General features: G+C 38.8%; 1 protein-coding gene across 5 annotated transcripts in view; it reads right to left on the reverse strand.

Annotated features, from left to right (window-relative positions):
* Positions 1-21,900, reverse strand: part of Pde4b (phosphodiesterase 4B) — a 524,185-nt gene that overhangs the window by 50,381 nt on the left and 451,904 nt on the right. Inside the window, exon 6 of one of the 5 annotated variants that reach the window (XM_074079859.1) lies at positions 19,398-19,407. The exons of the other annotated variants lie outside the window; for them this stretch is intronic. Coding sequence (XP_073935960.1) covers positions 19,398-19,407 — 10 coding nt within the window. The remainder of the gene's footprint in view (positions 1-19,397; positions 19,408-21,900) is intronic. 5 annotated transcript variants of the gene reach the window in all.

Here is a 21,900-nt window from a genome sequence, read left to right on the forward strand (position 1 = left end):
GTTGAATCAAACTCCTGTTCTCTAAGCTTTCACAATACCATGTGCAGGCTGCAATTCAAGTAATCATATTTTATTGCAGCTGTTTCTCTATTTATCTCATCTATTAGATGCTAACCTTCTTGAAAGCAGGGAACATACTTTTTAGGCTGGTCTTTTATTTATTATAAGTAAAACTACTACCTAGTTGTAGCTCGAAAATTATTGGTTGGCTTATGACTCTCCCAACATATCAAAATATAAGATATCCATTGCCTAAAAGATAGGGGCCTTTGCTATTGAACAGAATTGAAGATATGATGTCAATAATTCTTGTTCTTTGAACATTTTTACTACTCTTCAAACAAACCACCATTTTGATGATTTATTCAGTATTACCAAAATGAATGAGCTATGTATTTCTTTCACATTCTTGATTAAATTTCTCAGGTGGCAAATTTTAACGTGGGAAACAGTTTGCTGCTCAATAGAATTTCTGAAAAGTCACAAGCAGATATTTTTATTTGGCTCTCACTGAATGGCCATATTCAGGAAACTTTCTATAAGCTTCTATGCACCAAATGCTAGTAGAATCCCAAATAGATTATTCAGTTGTCATAAGAAATACACAGGGAGAGAGTTTAGAGGCAGCAGAGATAGAGTTTAAGGACATGGGGTAAGGGAGAACAGGAGAGATTTGGAGGCCAGATGAAGAATGGCTGGGATTTTGAGAGTAAGCAAAAGATCTTCATGAAGAAATGTATGAAGTTAGAAGTGTGTCACATGATTCAGTCCTTTTTGGGGAAGACAGTTATATCAGTCCTGTTTAGTGAGAACATTTGGTTTGAGTAGAATTGAATAAACTTGCACATGTAATATACTTACAGCCAGATCTTATTCAGCCTTTTATGCTGTACTAAGGAATATGACTATTTGGCAGGTGATGTGGAGCCATTGAAAGCTACTTAATAGCAGAGTGGCATGCACAAAATGCTTTATAAATCTCCTAATACCGCTTTATAGTTGTCTAATGCTTGCAGTTAAGGATCACTTTCATATGTGTCATCTCCTTTAATCCTCATCACACCTTGTGAGAGAGCTATTATTGTCTCTCTGTCATAGAGGAAGAGACCGAAGCTCAGGGAGTTTCAGTGTCTCACCCCAATACCATAACTAGTAAGTGCAGAAGCTAGAGATGTGAATCCATGTTTTCTGATTCCAAGTTCAGTGCTCTTGCTGCATGTAGTACAGCCAATAAGAAGATGAATTATAGATTTGATAACAGTAAGTTGTAAGAATTGTAAGGTGGTAGAGAAAAGGCATGTAGTAAATTATTAATATAAGCATTTATTATTTGTAGGAAAATATTAGGATCTTAGGAGACAATGAAGGTATTATTAGAAGGAATACAAAAACTATTTGCATCTTGATTTTGGCTGTAATTTTTGGAATGAAAAATTTTCAAAAGAATTTCATGAACCAGTGGCGAGTAGAAGCAAATGTGTTTGCTGTTGAGCTTAAATGTGATGGGTGGGAGGAGGAAAAGGCTAGAAGTTCTTTAATCTCCTGAAACATTGCTAGATAAAATCTCTTTCATCTGCCTATAGGAAAGTATCTCTACTCAGTGATATCTTGGGTGATATCCCAGATCACGTAGGACTTTGGGCAGGTCACCTGTGAATGGCATTGTGTTTGACAGTGCAAGTGTTGCAAACAGCAGAAAGCCTGTGTCACAGTCCACGTGACACAGCACATTCAAGTTTGCTCATTTTCTTATGCAAGCAAAGCCATTAAAGTCACCTCTATTTTTACAAATGGGATAATTGAATCTCATCACACTGAAGGAACTTGCTCTAGAATCTGTAATTCTTGAACTGTCCAGTACGATAGCTAATGATCGCATGTAGTTATTGAGCACTAAAAAGGGGCTAGTTTGATGTGAGATGTACTGTAGATACAACATTTCAAAGACTTTGTATGGAAATATGATGTAAAAGAACTCAATAACTATATTTCTTAGTACATTGAAATGATAATATTTTAGATATAATGAATTAAGTAAAACACATTATTTAAATCAATCATGCTTGTTTCTTTCTAGGTGCGTACTAGAATATTTAAAATTACCTATGAGGCTTGCATCATATTTCTATTGAGCCATACTCTTTCACAACCTAAGTCTACCTATGACTGAAACACTCTAAGGCCTATATTCATTCCACGAGAAAACTTGCTTTAAAAGAGGTGATAATAACAATAATGACTGTAGCTAATATTTATAGAGTTCCAGGCACTTTGTCTAAGTATTCTAAACCCATTGACTTATCATAATTTGATGACTTCAGTATTCCTTTATTTATAATAGAGCATTTTATTTTATACATGAAAAACAGAGAAATTCAGCAAATTTTCCTGATCACAGACTTAGTGGAGCCTGAGCTCAGACTTAAATGGTCTTCTCCTAATGCTATCACGGATGCCGTAGTGGCATCTCTGCTGAGTAACTTCCAAGGAGACATTTGGCTTGGTGTAATTTTATTTTTGACCTATCGTAAGTCAAGTAGTGCATGAGAAAATTTACATATTATTTGACTTAATCTCTAACAACCCCATAAGTAGTTATTATCCTTTCATAGGTGAGCAAACTAAGGCTCACAGAGATTACACAATCTACCCAAAGTCATATCACTAGTGCATGCTGGAACTCAGTTTCTAATCCAGTCTGAATTCATCTTCTATACAGGAGTTGCCTTTGAACCTCCTGGGCACAATTCCCAGGCAAACCCCAGATGTGCAAGGCAGTCTCTCCAGCTTGCTCTCAGGAACTTGTTCTTTTTAGAATTAATCCAGGAAAGCCTCATCCTCACCCGGATTTGGTGATGATGACCCTATTTGAGTCTACCATTTTCAATATTTTATTTCCAAAGGTCCTACCTCCTCATTCTCTTCCAGGAGCTGATGAGATTTTCTTTCTTCCTTTTTTAACAAAAGAAAAGAAACAAATACAGTATTTCCTCTTAGGCCACTTTCAGGAGGACTAACCATCCATCTCAACAAGATCACTGCTGCTCTTAAATCCCACCATCTACCCTAAAATGTGCAATGGTTTAATTAGCAGAGATAATCATAGATTTCAGAGATGAAAGAGTGGTCCTTCTGAAGACTTTCTTAATAAACATCTAAGCAGCCTAAGGTGGTGTCTACAGTGTGAGGAGTGGGAATTTTGGAAGTACAGGGTGGGGGCAAAGAAGAAACATGTTCACAGAAGACTCACAGTCTTTTGAAGTGTTCTAGGGGGTTCTGAATGATTCAATAAGAACCACTAGATATGACTGAAGATACAGGACAAACAAAACCAAATGATTCTTGGATTTGGGGTTTTGTGTGTGTGTTAGAGAAGGTTAACAGTCTGCTTTTGTAGCTTCTGTGGGTAGACAAACAGTTGCTTTATGCGACAGATTCAGAACTTCCAATGAAATATAAAATTAGGCTCTAGGTTTCATGGCAACCCAACCGGACACAGTAGCAAACAAGAATTGTTTGAGAATCAGAGAAAGAAGTCAACACTGTGTATGTCACAGCTAGTTCGTTTTCCTTCAGCCAGCTTCTCCTAATTTAGCAGTACTTCCGTTCCTGCCCTAATTTCCCCTGGTTTGTAAACTACGTCACTTAACTGAATACAGCTCCAGACTTTAGAAAAACAAAATTTTGTATTTCAGCAGTGGTTTTCTTGGCATTTATTCCTCTGAAGAATTTTACTTAATTCTGATTTCCCCCGTTTACTCTTGAAGATCGTAGCTATAAGCTGTTCCTGCTCTTTCCCTATTTCTTCCTTTCTCGTACAGTGTCTACTGCAGAATAATGCAGGGTCTGTTTAAATGTGATTAAAGATTTCAGTGTTTGGTTCAAACCAATATTTACCAGTGAAAGCCTGCCAATGTAAATGTGCAGACTAGGTAGAAAATACTGGCTTAACCCAATCTCTGCCTGAGCTCACACATACAGACAAGAACTGTGAATGTTGTGCTTGTCACTCCTGACATCTGATCTCTCTCTCTCTCTCTTTTTTTTTTTGCCAGCCTCACACATAGAGAAATCAAACCCTAACTCAGAACAATTTTAAAACTGAGATAATCTAGTTAGTAAATTCCTAGATTAATTGCTTTAAAATTGTTTTCTAAAAGACAAGTTTTGTTTGTTTTTGTTCTGGTGGGTTCTTCTGTCATTTTTCATAAAATATCATGTTATCTAGTTTAAAAGGTTTGCTTGAACTAGGAGATTTTGAATTATTTGAAATAGTAGTAAACAAGAAAATACTAATCTTTTAAAAAATAGATGACACTACAGATTATTACTGGAGAAACAGAGCAGATGTTTTGAGGTTTAGTCTTGCTGAGTGATTGCTTTAATTTAGCACACTTACTGAATTGAGTTTATTGACTGATTGAGTTTATTGAATGAATGAGTTGTAGCTACACTTGGAATGAATTGCTAGTAGTTGTAGTTTGGGTTAGAAATTAGTTTTCTGAAACTGAATAGCCTCACCAGCCAGCAAGCAGAAAGCCCCAGCTGGCACCTGGCAGCCTCTGTCTCAGGAGAAGAGCACAGGAGGGTAGAGAGTGAGTGAGGTTTACATGGCTGGGCTCAGGACCCAGCCCTCTGTGAAATCTGAATTGCACAGTTCCCATACTGCACTTCAGCTTTGGGAGGAAGAGCAGGTCTGAGCTGAGGAACATGAAATGGCCCATCTACAGAAAGGTCACTGAAATTGCTAGTGGTGGCCTTGTACAGTGAATAGTAAACACTAAGCACTTAAAACAGTTTTTCCTCATGTATAGGTGAAATCAGATGCTTTAGCCCCATGTAATTTGTAGGGATAAGTATGGAATTTACCAATTTGAGAACAATGTCTATGACTTGCAGCAATAAAACCCTTTTTGTAAATTTCTCTAATTTACCAAAGGCTGAAGCACCATGAGATGGATAAAAAGGATAATATTTTGTTTGTTTTTTGGTGGGACTGGGGTTTGAACTCAGGGTTTTGCACTTGCAAGCAAGTGCTCTACCACATCCAGTCCATTTTGTTCTGGTTATTTTGGAGATGTGGTCTTGAAAACTCTTTGCCCTTTCTTGCCTCAAACTATGATCCTCCCAATCTCAGCCTCCTAAGTTGCCAGGATTATAGGAGTGAACCACCATATCTGCCAAAAAAGATCAAATAAGATCTAGTCTCACCAAAATAATCTTCAAAGTAACCTGGAAAAGTAGTTTTATTATCATTAAGTTATAGATAACAGAACTGATGGAATGGAAACAGTGAATGGGGCAGGAAAGGTGACCTGATGGGTGGACTTATTAGTAGGTGATGACTGGGAATAGAAAGAGCAATTGTCCCAATAGGAAATGCAAAGAGCAGAAGACACAGTCCTTGCTGTCCTCAAGAAATGTGTGGCTTGGAGAGGTGGAGAAGCACACAGATGCAGCAAGGGCAAACCATGGACTGCAGGGTGGATCACCTGAGAAGGACTGAGAAAAGCAAAGGTGTGGTTGTGTGTTGAACAGTGCAGGTGCTTCCTAAACATTTGTGGAAGTGCACAGAACTAATCTCAATAACAAGCCAGGTAAAGGTAATCAGAGGAGGAAGGGTAGGGGACCAAAATGAAATGAAAAACAGAGAAGAGCTAGAATTCACTGAACAGGGTATGTTGGAGAAAAGCAGTCAATTCAGGGCCAGATTATGAAGTGAGCAGAGGAATCTGGATTTGATGTAGGGATACTAAGTTCTTGAACAGGGGATAGGCATAAAGAAAAAGGGGCACTGAAGATGGTGGGAATATGTAAGACAGTGCTCATTGGGAAATAGAAAGGGTTAGTAACCCAAGGAATACTCTACTATAGGGGATCTAACCTAAAAATCATGCAGACCATGCTGGGTACAGTGGCTCACACCTGTAATCCTAGCTACTCAGAGGCAGAGATTAGGAAGATGGCGGTTGAAAGCCAGCCCCGGCAAATAGTTTGCAAGACCCTAGCTTGAAAAACCCAATGCAAAAAAGGGCTGGCAGTGTGGCTCAAGTGGTAGAGCACATGTCTAGCAAGCATGAGTCCCTGAGTTCAAACTCCAGTACCATCAAAAGAAAAAAAACCAAAAAAAAAAAAAAAAAGCCAAAAAACAAAAAACATGCAGCCCAAAATAGGTAGCTACAATAATACGGAAAAAAGAGTTTAGTTCTCAGAAATGTTTGAAAAGAAAAATGTATCTTCATAAGAGGACCAAGGAGAGGAAGGTATCCAAAATTAAAATTGTCAGCAAGGTTTGTAGCTGTGGAGTTGGACACAAGATCAGGGATGTGAGGGAGTTTGGAGAGGAGGGAAAAGATGTTAATTTGGACCACATTGAGAAGGCCTGGTTCACATATGGCATGAGAAGTTAGGGTGGGTCTCTAACAAATAGACAGAGAACCAGGCCTGACTTGCTGCAAAGGATTGTGATGGTTCAGGAGGCCCAGTGAGCTGCCTTCTAATTGGCTCCTGGAGAAAGGTGGATTAGAAATACTTACAAGAGATCTTCCCAGTTACCTCAGCAGCTCCTCACTCTCCTCCTGTCCCACCTCCCCTGCATTTCATTAGTCCCCAGTGGTCACACAATAAAAGCAAAGCTATGACTGATAATGTCTTTGTTATTTCCAACTCTTCAGGGCACATGCTCAATGCAGGGAATTTCTCTCTACTCAGCACCTGTAAGGAGCCAGGCCAAAATCCTCCTGGATGGAAAAGACCACTAAGGCTGAAAGCACCCTTAGTGATGGACCACATTGACCCATCTCCTTGGTTCACAGGTGAAAAGACCAAGGTTGGGAGAAGGAACCAAGAGCAGCAAGAAAACAATCATTGATTCCATGAAGTGGAAGAACCCAGTTTCTCCACCAGGTGTGGGCCATGTCAAGAAGGGTAAATATAGCTGCCATGAAGGTACTTACAGTCTGGAAAGTCTATCTCAAGAATGGGAAAAATTACTTCTCCTTGAGTGGAGAAGTTGGGAAAGGCTTCCTGGAGGACGTTGTGTCTTGGCAGGGTTTTAAGGGATGAACAGGAACTTTCTTATGGTAAAATTGTAAATACATTCCAAGCAGAGGGAACAGCATATATCAAAGTAAAGAGAATTGATACTCTGATACGTGGAGTTGCTACAAAGGTTGAGTAGTTTCAAGATAATCCAGAGTAGAGGAGGACTAGCTGGAGAGAAAGGTAGAATACTTCTAGACTTTACAAGTGATGGGGGATGGGAGGTTGTGAAAAGATATGAAGAAGACATTTACCAGGTCCATAAGCACTGTTCTAAAGAGTTACAGCCAGAAGCAGAGATACATGGAGTGCTATAGAAGAGAGGCCAGTAATCTTTTTTTTACAAAGATAGACCATCATGATTTTGGCTTGTGGGCTATATGATCTTTGTTGCAAATACTTGACTATGCCATGCTAGTATAAAAGCACCACAGACAATGCACAGACATGTGTGGTTGTGCTCTAGTAAAACTCTGTTTGCCAAAACAAATAGACTGGTTTATAGGTTATCACTTGCTAATCCTGCTACAGATTAGGGTTTGGGTTAGGAACCCAAGAGAGGCCCTGCTATAGGGGGTTTAAAATAATAATCTTAAAGTCATTCTCCCTACTTTGGGCAGTCAGAACAATGGCCTCCCAGGATGTTTACATTCTCACCTTGCATCCTGTAAATATGTTAAGTTGTGTGGTACAAAGAATGCAAGCAGCAGGTAGAGTAAATTTGGTGAATGAGCTAGCCATAAATTAAATAGGGAGATTATTTTGGATTATTTGGATGCACCCAGCATAATCAAGGGTCCTTAAATGTGGCAGAGGGGAACAGAAAGGTCACAGGGATGGGATATGAAGATTTGATTTGCTGATTTTGAGGATGGAAGTCAGGAGCCAAGGAATGTGTACAGCCTCTACAGGCTGGAAGGGCAAGAACATGGATTTTCCCTTAGCGTCTCCAGAAAGAAACACAGCCTTGCCAAAAACCTGGATCTCTGTTGTTTTAAGCCACTACATTTATTTAATTTGTTACCACAGCAATAGAAAGTGAATACAGCACCCATGTGAGCAAAACTTAAACATTCTGGAGAAACCCAAGCCCCTAGAGAAAAGAATGCAGGTTCTAACATCCATTTAAATCCCTCACTCAGGTGCAGAGAGTCGGAGGTGAGAGATGAGGCAATGCTTCCAGGGAATCTTTAGAGCAGGAAGCTGCTTCCACAACTGAAAAGGCTTTATGGGTCCCCAATAGGAGTCTAAGAAGACGGGAATGAACTACTTTATTTGTATTCCTCTAGTGCATCCCAGACCTCATGCTTAGGGATTTATACCTAAGCAAAGAGAAACTGAGGGTGGGAGGGTGATGCTGAAAGTCTCAGAATGGTCTAGGTTCTCTTGTAGTGCTCAGAGTGAAGGAGTGGACTGTCAGACATCAGACCTGACCTTCCATTTAGCTGACATTAGGCTGCCCTCTGCCCTGCTTCTGTGTGACTATATCATTTGTGTCATAGGAAGCACAATTTGCTGCATTAAAATGTGTGTTATGAGGGAAATGGGAACATGGTACTGGTGACATCTGACAAAGGAGGCAGCAGGCAGCTTGAGCAGGCTTGGTCTACACTTGCTGATGGGGGGTCACTTCGGAGAGAACTGCTGCTGGGCATTCGTTGAGGAGGTTGATCAAGGTCAAAGGCCCCCACCTGAACTTCTCTCAAGCTACCTGTCATAGCTGCAGGGAAAGCCTCTGTGTTACAACTCTCCCTCCACACTGTGCAAACACCTAATACATAGCTGTGGATGGGCAATCAACTCAGTTATCAGGTAAAACAAAGGAGACAGTGAAGGCAGGTCTTCTCTCACAATGATGAGGACTCCCATCATAAAGTACATTTCAATTTACAAAACTCTCTTAATACATTATCACAAATTATCCTCATAACAATGCTATGAAGTGAGTACTAGCAAGCCCATTTTGCTGATAAAGAGAATGCATCATAGATACCCAGAGATCAAGACTGCCTAAAATTCCACAGCTAGTAGCTGGAAAAACCCAGGTCTTGTTTTTTAAGATGGAATTCTGCTGCATATCACATCTGTATCTCCCTTGTTTCATTCCTTCTCTTTCTCCCTCTCCTCTGCAACCTTGAGTATTACTATGTACAGAAAACACCATCCAAGGTCCTATGGACACAAAATTAACTAAGACAATATTCTAGACTTGAAGATGATAAAAGCTCAACAGGGGAGACAGACATATCATATGTAAATGCGTCCTAGTATTAATGCATTTACTGAGTACTCACTATGTGCCAAGCATTACACTAAGAACTTCAAATACTATTAATGTTTAACACCTTATGAAGTCAGTATTGTCTTCTCCATTTTACAGAGAAGGAAACCATTAGACTCCTTAGTATCTAATAATTGTCAGTCAGTAATCTCATACTTTCTTGAGTCCAAATTATATATTCTTAGCCACTCTCTCAACATATGCATTAGCAACAAGCATTAGTACATCCCTCTACACCAGGGTAAGGAGAAAACAAAAGAAAGAAGATTTACTTCCCAAGGAAATTACAGAAGGTTTTCCCTAGGAAGCAGGGAATTTGCAAACACTGCAGCACAGACAAATGAATCTGGACATTTAAAGATCCTTGAAGTTGGTCTCTGCTCTGTAAATTGAATATGAAAAGAAGGTACTCTAGAAACTTAATTCCACTTAAAAATATTTTTTTGAGTAAGTATTACATGCAAAGCATTATCCAGGGGACTCCATGAATAATAAGATTCAAGCCCACCATGAAAGGAGGCAACAATTCTGCATTTGTACTGAAAGGTGGAAATGAAGTCCCCTCCTGAGGGCAGTGTGAGGTAGAAGACAGACTTCTGACATGGAAGTTGGGACAAGTGGGTCCTGTTGCAACTTCATGACCAGTTCACCTAGACAAGTCCCTCAGACTTCCTAAGGCCTGGTTCTTCAGCTGTGAACTGTGAGCACTGAACCAAATGATGTCTAGTGGTCTCTTAGCTCTGATGTCTCACTATTGTAAGACTCATCCAGGAAGTCTGCAAAGGAACCGGCTTACCTGAGAGGGTGTGGTAGAGAGAGATTAAGTCCTTAATCTCATCAGAAGCCTTCCACTTGAGACCCTTTTGGTACCTGAATCCTGTAGGTGCCCAGCTACCACATGGTGTGAGCTGTCAGGGTCCCAGGCCTGCCCTCTATCAGTAATCAGTCTGGAAAGGTTTCTCTAAATAATCAAACCACCAAACAGTGGGAGAGCTAATGGATATCAGATGCTTTGCACGTCAGCAGCACTAAGTGGCTACTTGAAGCTGTGATAGCACTAGTATTGTTGTGGAATTATGGGAACCAACACTATTTGTTCACATGATTCTATGTACAAGGTTGTATGACCCAAAAGGTCAGTTGCTTATAATTATGTATTCCTCTTGGCAAATCTAAGAAGCATTCTTTATCTTCATTTCCAAAATAAATCTGTGGCTCCCAGAGGTTAAATACCTCAACAGAAGTCACACAGCCAGGATTAAATGGTATTCTCATTCAGTAATATTGGACCCCAAAGGCACAGTTTTCTCCTTGCTAAACTTGGTTGCAATCTTTGATGCTTTCCATGTGGGTATTTTCCCGCCATGTTGACCTGCAATGAGCAACTGACAGAACGTACAAATGTAAGAATCACACCATATTCTTACTGTATAATTTGTAAAGCGCTTTCTCACATGTCACATCATCTGATTCTTATAGCAGCCTGGAGAGTTCGATGGAGCACTATCTCTATTTTAAAAGAAGAAACTGAGCCTCAAGGGAGATTGAGTAACTTCGAGGTTTTAAAACCCACTCACTACACTAGTCACATACTTGTCTAAATTTCCAACCACTCAGGGACATCATTTCTCAGGACATTATGTCTTGTATCTTAAAGCATATCCAGTTATTTATATTTGTATTGCAGAATGGTTAACAGAGGGCCTTCCCGGACTGATATTACTGAATAGCAGCTGGCGTTTTCTTAAATCTTCTTCCGGCACATCATTTCCAAACAACTAAGAATAGTTTGGTGAATCCTAAAGTTCTAAACCATCAGAATGATAGTTTGCTTCCTTTGAAATGTCTGTGCATTCTTTGACCCTGAGTTGAAAATGTGTATGCACACTATACTGAATTGTGATCCTCTTTTTCTAATTACAACAGAGTAGATCATGCAGAACTTTCTGATTATATATATATATATTACAAACTATACATAGCAAATTGAATTATAACAAAGCTCTTTGTATATCTGCAACATATCTGTCAGGTCTGCCCCAGCTTCTACCCAAAGAAAGCACATAGAAAGAAATGTGTATAACCTTTCATATACCTGCCTCATGTAAATGGACTCTCTGTTAGAAAAGGGGTAACTATTTGCAAGACTAGGTTAGTGGTTAAGTCAATCAGAACAATTGCCACATGAAACAATGGAGATGGATTTCCTAAGCATAAATGTGGAGCAAAACAGGAGGGACTTGAGGGACATTCCACGGATCTGGCAATGACCTATTTGTGGGTCTGGGTACTGGTTACATGAGTATGCTTATTTTATCAAAATTTGCTGACTACTGCATTTGGGATTTGTGTACTTTTCTCTGCATGTTTGCTATGGTTTGAGTGTGTTCCCTAAGGCTTCATGTGTTGGGAGCTTGGTTCTCAGCGTGGTAGTGTTGGGAAGTGTGAAAATCTTTAAGAGGTGAGGTCTGGTGAGAAGTAATTAGGGCACCGAAGTCACTGCTTTCAGACAGAATTAATAAAGTCCTTGTAGGACCCTAGTTAGGTCTCTTGAGATGGTTGAAATAAATGAAAGCCTAGCTCCTTCCTGGTCTCTCTAACTTACTGTCTTGCCATGTAATTCTTCCTACCATGACAATATCTGCCATGATACAATATAGCCAAGAGGGCTGTCACCAGAGCTGTTGGGACTTTCTATCTCCAAAACTGTGAGCCACATAAGCCTCTTCATATATTAACCAGCTGGAGGTAGTATATTATAGCAATGGAAAAGACACTAATAGAATTTCATGCTTCAATAACAATTTTTGGACAAAAATCAAATGCTATCTGATTCCTCACTGTAACTAGAATGTTGATTCTTTTCTGGTCACAGCTATATCCTTTTGGAGCTTACTAATGGAATGTATTCTACCTCTTATTCCAAAAATTTTCACCCTACTTCAACTACCTTTTCTGCCCAATTAGCATATTCTTCTTGGCTACTAGAGATAACAGCAGGCATGGCTCAGAGAGGAAGTCCTGCTATTTACACTTGGGTGTCCTTAAGTAAATGCTTACTCAATCTGAGTTTGAGGATCTCTGCCTGTAAAACAGGGTAATAATGGCAACTAGGCTACGATTACTCACCAGGAGGATTAAGTGAAATAATGTGTGGTAAGGCCAGTAGAATGCCAGGCATAAAGGTACTCTTGCAAATCTGACCTTGGCCCTCAGTTTGACTGTATTCTTTTAACTGTTCCTCCCACATTTGTCCACTCTGCTTGGCACAGCATCTAACATGAATTCAATCATGTTTTTAACAGCAATTTAAAAAAAATAAGAAAACAATATTCACCACGACCTGGGAATTTTGGGAACCTTTCATTGTCCATTTTTCCCTTCTTCTTCCACAGTTGGAAAGCATGAACAATAAGTTGATTAGGTCTACCACAAACTCAGAATTTTAACTTTAGCAGGACCCACTGTTTCCCTACAGTCATTATGCCCCAAATTCACACCATTCACAAATTCCAATCCCTATACCAACCTCTCACTTTTATCCAAGGAAGGACCCAACTTCTTACCACACTGAGAAGATCAATGTCACTTCAGATTTCATCTACCTCCCAGCACCATGCCTCAGGAGGCTTCTTTACCCTTTCTTTTATTCATCTGTGTTCCTGCTTCTCCAGCAAATCAAGTTTTTTGTGCAGGGCCTCACTAACTTCAGCTATGGCCTCACTCATTCTCCCCTTTGACCTCTTGCTCTCTATGGCCTTTACTACTTCTACCAGCAAACATAAAATGTTCCTCCCATCCAACAACAGCCTAAAACATTTTCTTTAGGCCCCATTTCATCACAATTCTCTCTCTTTCTTCCCCTCATTTGACTTACACAGATGCAATCCTTTTTTGGAACTCTTATCTCCTTCTACACCTTCAAATGTTATTTAGATGCCTCCCAAATACATGACCCCCATCTGTTACCAAAATTCTATATCTATATTTTCAACCAGTCACTGCATCTCACCACATGGGTATTCCATTCCTAGGAACTCAGGACAGATCATCTTACGGAAGAAACACCATTCAAGGAAAACAGAACATACAATTTCCAAAATTGGCTATTCCACTAGTTTGTAAAGTAATTGCAAACAAGTCATTTATTCTCACTGAATTTTCTTTTACATGAAACAAATAGATTGGGAATTATCATGATGACTTCTGGATGCATGAAATTTCTATAATGCAATGTTTAGAAAAGACACAGTCTATAAACTTCTTCCTTCCCAAAATCCACCTCTTTTTCTAACTTCTATATTTTTATTGATAGCACCACTATTCCCCTAGTCATCTGAATTTGAATCTCAGCTTTATCTTCTGTACCTCCATTTTCCTCAATTTCTACATCCCACCACTTGGCAGGCTCAGGGATTTCTACCTCAAAAATATCAATTGCATTCATCCACATTTTTCCTTTCCTCTTATAAACTTGAGTCAAGCCCTTGTTTAAATAATTAGGACTTCTACAGTCAATCTTACTGGTCTTAGTGATTTATCCCATCATCAGATTGGGTTTCTTTATTTGTGGGTCTTAGTACATCAAATGCCAGCTTAAGTCTTTTATTGATTCCCATGACTTCTCTAGTACATTCAAATCCCTTTATTTGTCATTCAGAGTTCTTTACAACCTTGGTCAAGCATCTCCTATTCTTTTCCTTTAGTCATTCTCTGCTGCAACCACAGAGTTGGACTTGTTCCTAAAACAAATCCTATTGTTTTTTCACTACCTTCTCCTTCTTTGAATAGTTTTCCCTGGGTGATGTTCTCTCTGATCCTTTATGAAATGCTCCCCCTCCCTCCACCTTTCGTTTTTTTGAGGCAAGTTCTTGCATGCAGCCCAAGCTGGCTTCAAACTCCCAGTCTCCTGCCTCAATCTCCCTAGTGCTGGAATTATAGTTGTGCACTGTCACACCATGCTGTCTTATGAAATTCTTGCCATCCATCAATGCCCAAGTTGGATGTCAACTTCTACTTGAATAATACTTTTCTTGATTCCCATGACTGGAAACCATCTCTCCCTGCCCTGAAGTTCAAACCACTGTGCACAACTGTTGTGGCTCTTTATTGTGATCTAAGCTGACTTAATATGACTTGTAAATGCTAGCTTTTTCTTATTTTACCTGAGGCAAAGGGTGTGTCACCTTTGTACCCAGAAAAATATCACAAGTACAGAATTGTAGTAGTAGGAGAATATAATCATGACTTTAGAACTTAATACTTCATTTGGTATATGATTTAAAAATACAAAACAACAAAATAAAAAAAAAAAACCCAAACAAACAGACAAGTAAAACAACCTGAAAGCCATAAGCAACACCCTTAAGGAGTTTTCAAGGAGATAAATTGTCATCTAATGAGACCATTGGAAAACAATATAATATTTCTGAAATATCAACATCTAACTGAATTACTTCTGCTTTAGATACAGATTTGATTACAGATCAGCTCCAAAGGGGCTGGATGATATTAGACACAATTCACCCTGGGCCACTTTTCCCTGTGAGTAAAATGTAGGGTTGTCAGGTTTAGCTAAAAGCAAACAGGATGCTCAGTTAAACTTAAGTTTCAGAAAATAGCATTTTTAAAATTCTTATACTACAATTAGTCTTTATACTAAAAAAATTACTTGTTCATCTGAAGTTCAAATTAACTATGCATCTTGCATATTATCTGGCTACTTTAAATGAGAGGGCTGTTTTTAATTACCTCTATGAGTCTTCATACTCTAGCACTATATGTTCAGTAGCATTTTCAGAGGAGGGAAAGATGAAATCACATTGTGTCCTCTGCCTGCAGTTCCTTCCCTCTAGATATCTGCACTCAAATTAGAGCTCAATTACAGGTTCCTCAAGCCTTTCCTGATCTCCTATGTAAAGAGCACCTCTTTATTCCTCCAACCCCCTCGCTAGGCCTTTCTTATCTCATTATCTTGTTTTTCACTATCTGAAAATACTTTCTTCACTCTTTTGGGCACATGTCTGTCTCTCCCATCGCCAGAAAAAAGGGTCTTTATTTTCAGGTTCACTGTTTGTATCCTTAGCACTTACAAAAATGCCTGCCTTGTCCAGGAAAAGCTTAAATAACTAAATAACATAGTCAGTGCTAAAAATGAATTTTGGGACCAATGAAGACTGAGAAAGAAGGTCCATAGAAAGAAAACCTGAGTATGGGTTACTGTGGTCAGGAAAGGCTTCTTAGAGGAAGTGGGATTTTGGTAATCCTATAAAGAAGTGGTCTGGGGGATTTTGGTAAAGTGATAAAGGAATCATCTGGGGAGAAGGGTGGGAATTGCTTAAATAAACTGAAGAGCCAGGCTTGAGTGGCTCACAGCTGTAATCTTAGCTACTTAGTAGGCAGAGATCAGGAGGATCATAGTTCAAAACCAGCCTAGGCAAATAGTTCCTGAGACCCTATCTCAAAAAACCCAATCACAAAAAAAGATTAGCAGAGTAAATCAAGTGATAAAAGTACCTGCCTACTAGACTTAAGGCCCTGAGTTCAAATCCCAGTGTTGCCTAAACAAATAAATACATAAAATAAACTGAAGAACAGGTTCAAATACATGAGACCTGACTCTCTCTGTTCTTCTCACATGGCCTTTGTGAATTTAGCCTGGGAATTAATCACTAAACTTAATACCAAAGGGCTTCTCAAGTGATTCTGATATGACCTTTTCCCCCCATTTAGAAACATTTACCATAAACAATGGTTAGAATTAGGCTAGGTAGAAAACACGAAGAATGAGATTATTTGTATAGAACAATGTGGAATGAGCACAGAGAAAACAAAAAAAGGCATTAACTCTCTGGAGGTATTAATGTATGGTTCAGATCAGAGCAGAGAGCGATTTCAACTTATGAAAAATAGAGAACAAGGGAAGGATTTTCAGAAGAAAATAAAATAATGAAAATGAGAATTTGTATTAGGGTCAGAAGACTATAGTGTATCAATCATGGTCTACTTCTTATTTTTGTAAATAAAGTTTTGGTGGAACACAGCTTTGATCATTTGTTTACATCCTTTTTTGGAAAGCTTAGTACGATGACTATGGTGACCATCTATTGTCAAACTCCAGATGTCCTTCAAGATTCTGCCATTTCAGAATGGTCTTGCTGACAAGACTTAGAGTTATTCACTTCATGTGATGATTATAATCAAACATTCATTAATTCCTAAATACGTGAAAGGATTTTGCATGTCCAAGTACTAAGTTAAATGCTGGATTCCATGTTTACATGATTTGTAAGCCATATTTAGCATGTTCCACCTGATAACACATCTCAGCAGCATGTGGGGCTTCTAAACTTACCAAAAATAGGAAAATAGTTATAAATAACCACATAAGCAAGTTCAAGTCTCTTCCCAAAAGTGATATCTGAGAGTTAGATGTTTGGCATGAAGTTTGGTTACCAGCAATAGCACTAGACACATGAGTAGGCCTAGTGTCATGGCTAAGTTTTTTAGCAACTCCAAAAATATCTGGTCTTATGTTTTCCCATATAGTTACCCAGATACTAACCTCCACCCTTTTTATACTTCTAGTGTCCCAACTCTAAAGCTAACTTCTGGGAACTATTAACACTCACACTAAAACTAAACTAAGCTCAAACTTAGTTTCCTAAGAACCCCTTCTGTAACTGCACTACCTTACATGGTTTTAAATGTTGGGAAAAAAAGATAAAACGTTTCAACTAGACAGGAAGTATAAGCTCTGTAGATCTGTCATACAGTTAATAATAATGTGTCATTTACTGGAAAATTGCTAAGAGAATAGATCTTTTACCTCCAAAATGTTCTCAGCTCAAAAAAAAAGTAAGTATATGAGGTGAAGAATATGTCAATTTGCTTGGTTTAATCATTTTACAATGTATACATATAGCAAATATCACATTGTACACTGAAATATGTACTTTTATTTGTCCATTATACCTTAATAAAGCTGCAGGTCAAGTGGGGAAAAAGATCTCTCAATCCCCTCTTCGTCCCCAGGGCAATGTGAAGGTAAAACTCTTGGCTACAGATCATGTAGCATTTACTTCAATATTTACCTAGAGTCTACTGTACTAGGTATAAGTGTAATAAAGGTAAATATATATATAATCCCTTGCATTTTAGAGGTTGCAATAGATAGGTAGATAAATAGATAGATAGATTAGACATAGATTAGATACCTCTATCTATCTATCTATCTATCTATCTATCTATATTTGAAACCATTTGAGAATGGCTTGTGAATTGTAATCTTGGTGCCTAGATGGAGTTATATTCCAACATAGCAATTGAATTGGAGTGGTAAGGATAGAGTAACGGTAACTTTGAGGTGCCATGGAAACCCATAGGATGGGTATCTCTAACAAAGTCTTAAGTCTTCTTGAAGGAAGTGGTTTCCAAGTGAGAAACTGAGTGAGTTACACAGTTAGGGATGTTGAAGGAGAGGAGTCACAAGAAGAATAGTTATGAGGACCCTGAAAGAGTAGAGCAGCAGAGTCTGTTGATGGTGTGTTACAATCAATTGTTGATTATCCAAGCACAACTAAAAAACTTTATAGTAGATTCTAATCACCTTCTGGTGTGTTACACAAGGAAGCAAGACTTGTGGCTTTCACTCTGAGTTTTGGATTGCCATTTTTTTTTCCCAAACCTTGGCCAGTCACTTCAGCTTTTGGAACATCCCACTTCTCACTTGTCATATGGTGCTAAGAATATCCTCACAGGGCTTTGTAGGGTCCAATGAGACAATATGTGGGAAAGTATTTTCCAACTTCTAAAATGCAAGGGATTATTTTTCTAATTCCAGCCACCACCCAGGGCACTCCCTATTTCCATTCCCCATTGCCCATCTGGATTTGCTCAGTTAATGCAAGCTAATTTTAATATCACCTGCTGACAGTAAATCAAATAGGTGATCAAAAGCCAAAAGACACACTTTTAGGTTCTCTCATGCCACATACCACCACAGCCTATGTCATGGTAACAGCTGACAGTAAGATGACCATCAGGGAAACTTACGAAACTAGGCAATCTGTAATTCTTTTTGGTTTCCTTGCTCATTTGACGAATGAAGAAACTTCCCAGGGAAAATGCTGAATGTCACCCAGCTAAGAGTAATGTTCCATGGTTTGTGGACAAACTGTGCTTTTCCATTGTCTCCCATCTCCAAGTCCAGTAGGTCCCTTCTGCTTCAAGTCTCTCTCAACCCCTCCAGAAACTAAGATGCAGTGCACTGCAATTTGGAAGCAGTTTAGCTTTGTTCATTTTTACTCATTGATGGTGTGCCCTAATCTCCCCCTGCTCCTAGACTTGCTGTAATCAAATAGTTCAAAAGTCTGTGGTTTGGGAGGCAAAAATCCACCTTCCAGACAAACTCAATTAGTTGGATAAGCAGTAAGCTCCAAATTTCTAAAGAAAAGTAGAGCTTAGAGTTATAAAAGTACACTGACCATGTTACTTGTATCTCTCCCATGACAAACTCATGACAAAGTTATCTCCTATGAGAAATCCAGCAGCAATCCTTGCAAGAAAAGGGTCATCTAACTCACAAGGGTGTAATTTGCAAACCTGTCATTTGGAAAGAGCAATCAATCATGCCTATGGGTAGAAAAGGCTATAAGATGGATTTATGACCAAGTTTGGGGTAGTGCTTACAATGAATTTTAACATTTTCATTTTGTCATTGTTTTTTATTCTATTACAAGATCACATTTATGTGTTTGTAAAAATTTCTTTCTTTTGAGCTGTATATATAGCTCAGTAGCAGAGCACTTGCCAAGTATGCATGAAGCCTACAGCTCCAAAAATTATAATAAAAATCCAACAACAGAAAAAAAAAAAAAAAGAAGAAGAAGAAAATTCTCTAAAACCTCCTGTGTTTTTAAAAGTGTATCCAGGCAATCTAGGGTAGGTTTTTTCCCCTTGTTGTTGTTTGTTTTGTTTTTGTTTATAAAGGCACTGTCCCAGTGGCAAGAAGAAGCTGGAATCCCACCCTGACTTTATTGTTTATAATATTGGGGGTCATAGAAAGTCACTAAACCTCTCTGGGTCTCAGCTTCCTCTTCTGTGACAGAGAAACAATACTACTGTCTTTACAAACTTCAGGATCAAATGGAGCAAGAATGTGAAAGTGGTTTGAGGATCATGAGCTCTGACTCAGTTAACCAAAGCCATAACCTCCTACAGGGCTTGGAATACAGCAGGCCCAGAGAAATGCTTACTGGTCAAATGAGGAGCTCCAAGTTGGGTTTTTGAAATAATAAGAAAAGAGTTTCCTTAAATTCTTAAAAATTACCAGTTGAAAAAAGATCTAGTTATCCAGTACTGGTAGCATGGTGAATGCTGCAGGTATGTGAAACCAAGAGTATAGCTGTAGCTTGTGGTCTACTGAAGAGCAAATTCTTTTCTTCTGAGTGTCTCACAAAGCTACACCTTATGTACACACATGCACCCACAAAGGCACATATGTACATTCACTTTTTCTCTCTCTTTCTCTCTCTGTATTTTACTAGAGAGAAAAATGAAGCCTCTTTAATATTAATAGCTTGATCTTCAGTGTCACCATCTTATTCATCAGTAATTCAGTCATGCCATGTAAGGTGAGCAACACCAGTAAGAAAGTTAAAAGACCCACAAAGTAGGCCATTTAGAAGAATACATTTGACTTTTGGAAACAGGACTGTACATGGCCAGTACTGACTGCCTAATGTAGTCAGGGAGGAGAGACGGCCCTGGTATAGAGTCATCATCCTAATGTGACTCAAACCTCCTGGGAAAGCAAAAACACAAGGCAGTGTGAAGACCATGAATGCAGATCTGCATCTAATTCATCTTTGCAGTCATAGCTACTCACACACTGTTGGCATCTGATAAATGTTAGATGAATGCGTGAATAAGTGAGTGACTGGGAGTGGGAGGCATGGATTCTCGTCCATTCTCCATCCTCAGCATCATGAGAACAGGGAAATCACCCTAAGTCTCTCTCATATGTGAAATGAGAAAGCTGGAGAAAGCAGCAGTCCACAATCAATAAGGTTCACTGAACTGGCTGATCTCCACCTACTGTGGCCTTCGGCTCCTTGGTGGGCAAGGAAAAGAATCCAGTCACAAAATTTCTTTAGGTTGCACTTAGTTATCCACTTTGCATGCCAAGTAGGCACTCAGAAATAAAAGGGTAACGCTGTTTTTGAACAGTATCTTTCTCAGCAAGACTTGGAAAGAGGGGAGCTAAAATTGACAGAAAATGAATTTATTCAAGGAAACTATTGGCTTCTTCTGCCCATTCTGATGGTTTTAAGGTGAGCCTTCCAACTCTGACAATGAGCTAGCACCCTGACAATCTCACATAGCTAAAGAAAGCAAAAGCAAGAGCACTAGAGGGAAAGACATGCATACATGACAGTTTGTGCAAATGTTCCCAGTGTACATGTAGTTGGGCTTTCACAGCTATACCTCTGTGAATTCATATAATAGCATATTATTTTTCTTTGTAATATTTTCACTTGGCAATTAAATTTATTACTGTCAAAAAAAAAGTATTATATGGCTACTATGAGCACCACACTTTCTACCTCACTAAGTGTTTTCAGATTTACTTAGATACTTAGGCCATAGTGGTACCCACAGAGGAACTATTCAGAGTTGAAGCTGAGATGATGGGAATCTGAGTTCCATTGTATGGGACCTCTCCTTCTATTTGTTAGAGAACATTTATAAAGTGGAGGACATTTATAAAGTGCAAATCAAAAAGGCATCAAATGACTGGACTGACCACATACCAGGTTTAACTGGAGCCTTCTGAGGTTGTGTGGTTTATGTACACAAGAGTGTTAAAGGGCTTGATTCAAATCCAGACGTTGTCCCATAAGGGTCATGTGACTTTGGCCAGATAGCTGAACTTTAAACTATTATTTCATGGACAGCAATTAAAATTTATCTTTGAAACATGCAATAATCTTCCCCATAGTTTCAAAGTAAAGTTGTAAAAAACCTGTGAAATGGCTAATACACAGTGAGGGTCCCAGGAATGTTATCTCTCCTACCTCCAGGTAGCTCTGTCCTTCTGTGAAGGACTCTATGTTACATCACTGGTCCAATTAAGTGAGATGTGCTAAGCAGACAGGTAAAAAAAAAGCCTCCTTTTCTTCTAATCCCATTTTCCAAAGTGTATTCTTTCACCAAAAATATGCTCCTATTTTCAGAATTTTAATGAAGACTCCAGTCCTCATGATATGACTATGGTGACTTTGGAGTAATTTTAAATTTACAAACAAAAATCAACAGCAGAACAAAAGAACTTTGCGCTATTGATGAACTTAAGTTAGTAAATTAACATAGTGCTATCCTCTGTAATACGTTCCCTTAGTATATACCTAAAGAATTTATGATAAGACATGCATTTTGAAATGGTGCCTAAATTCATTAACAAATGAGTAAAACATCTTTGGTTAGATTTTTATGTACAATGGGGTGGGCAGTAAGGCAGCCCTATATGTGAACCTTGTTTTTCAATTCTATGATGTGTAAGGTAAGCAGCCATAATG

The sequence above is a fragment of the Castor canadensis genome, chromosome 7 (assembly GCF_047511655.1).
Source record: "Castor canadensis chromosome 7, mCasCan1.hap1v2, whole genome shotgun sequence".
Taxonomy (NCBI): domain Eukaryota; kingdom Metazoa; phylum Chordata; class Mammalia; order Rodentia; family Castoridae; genus Castor; species Castor canadensis.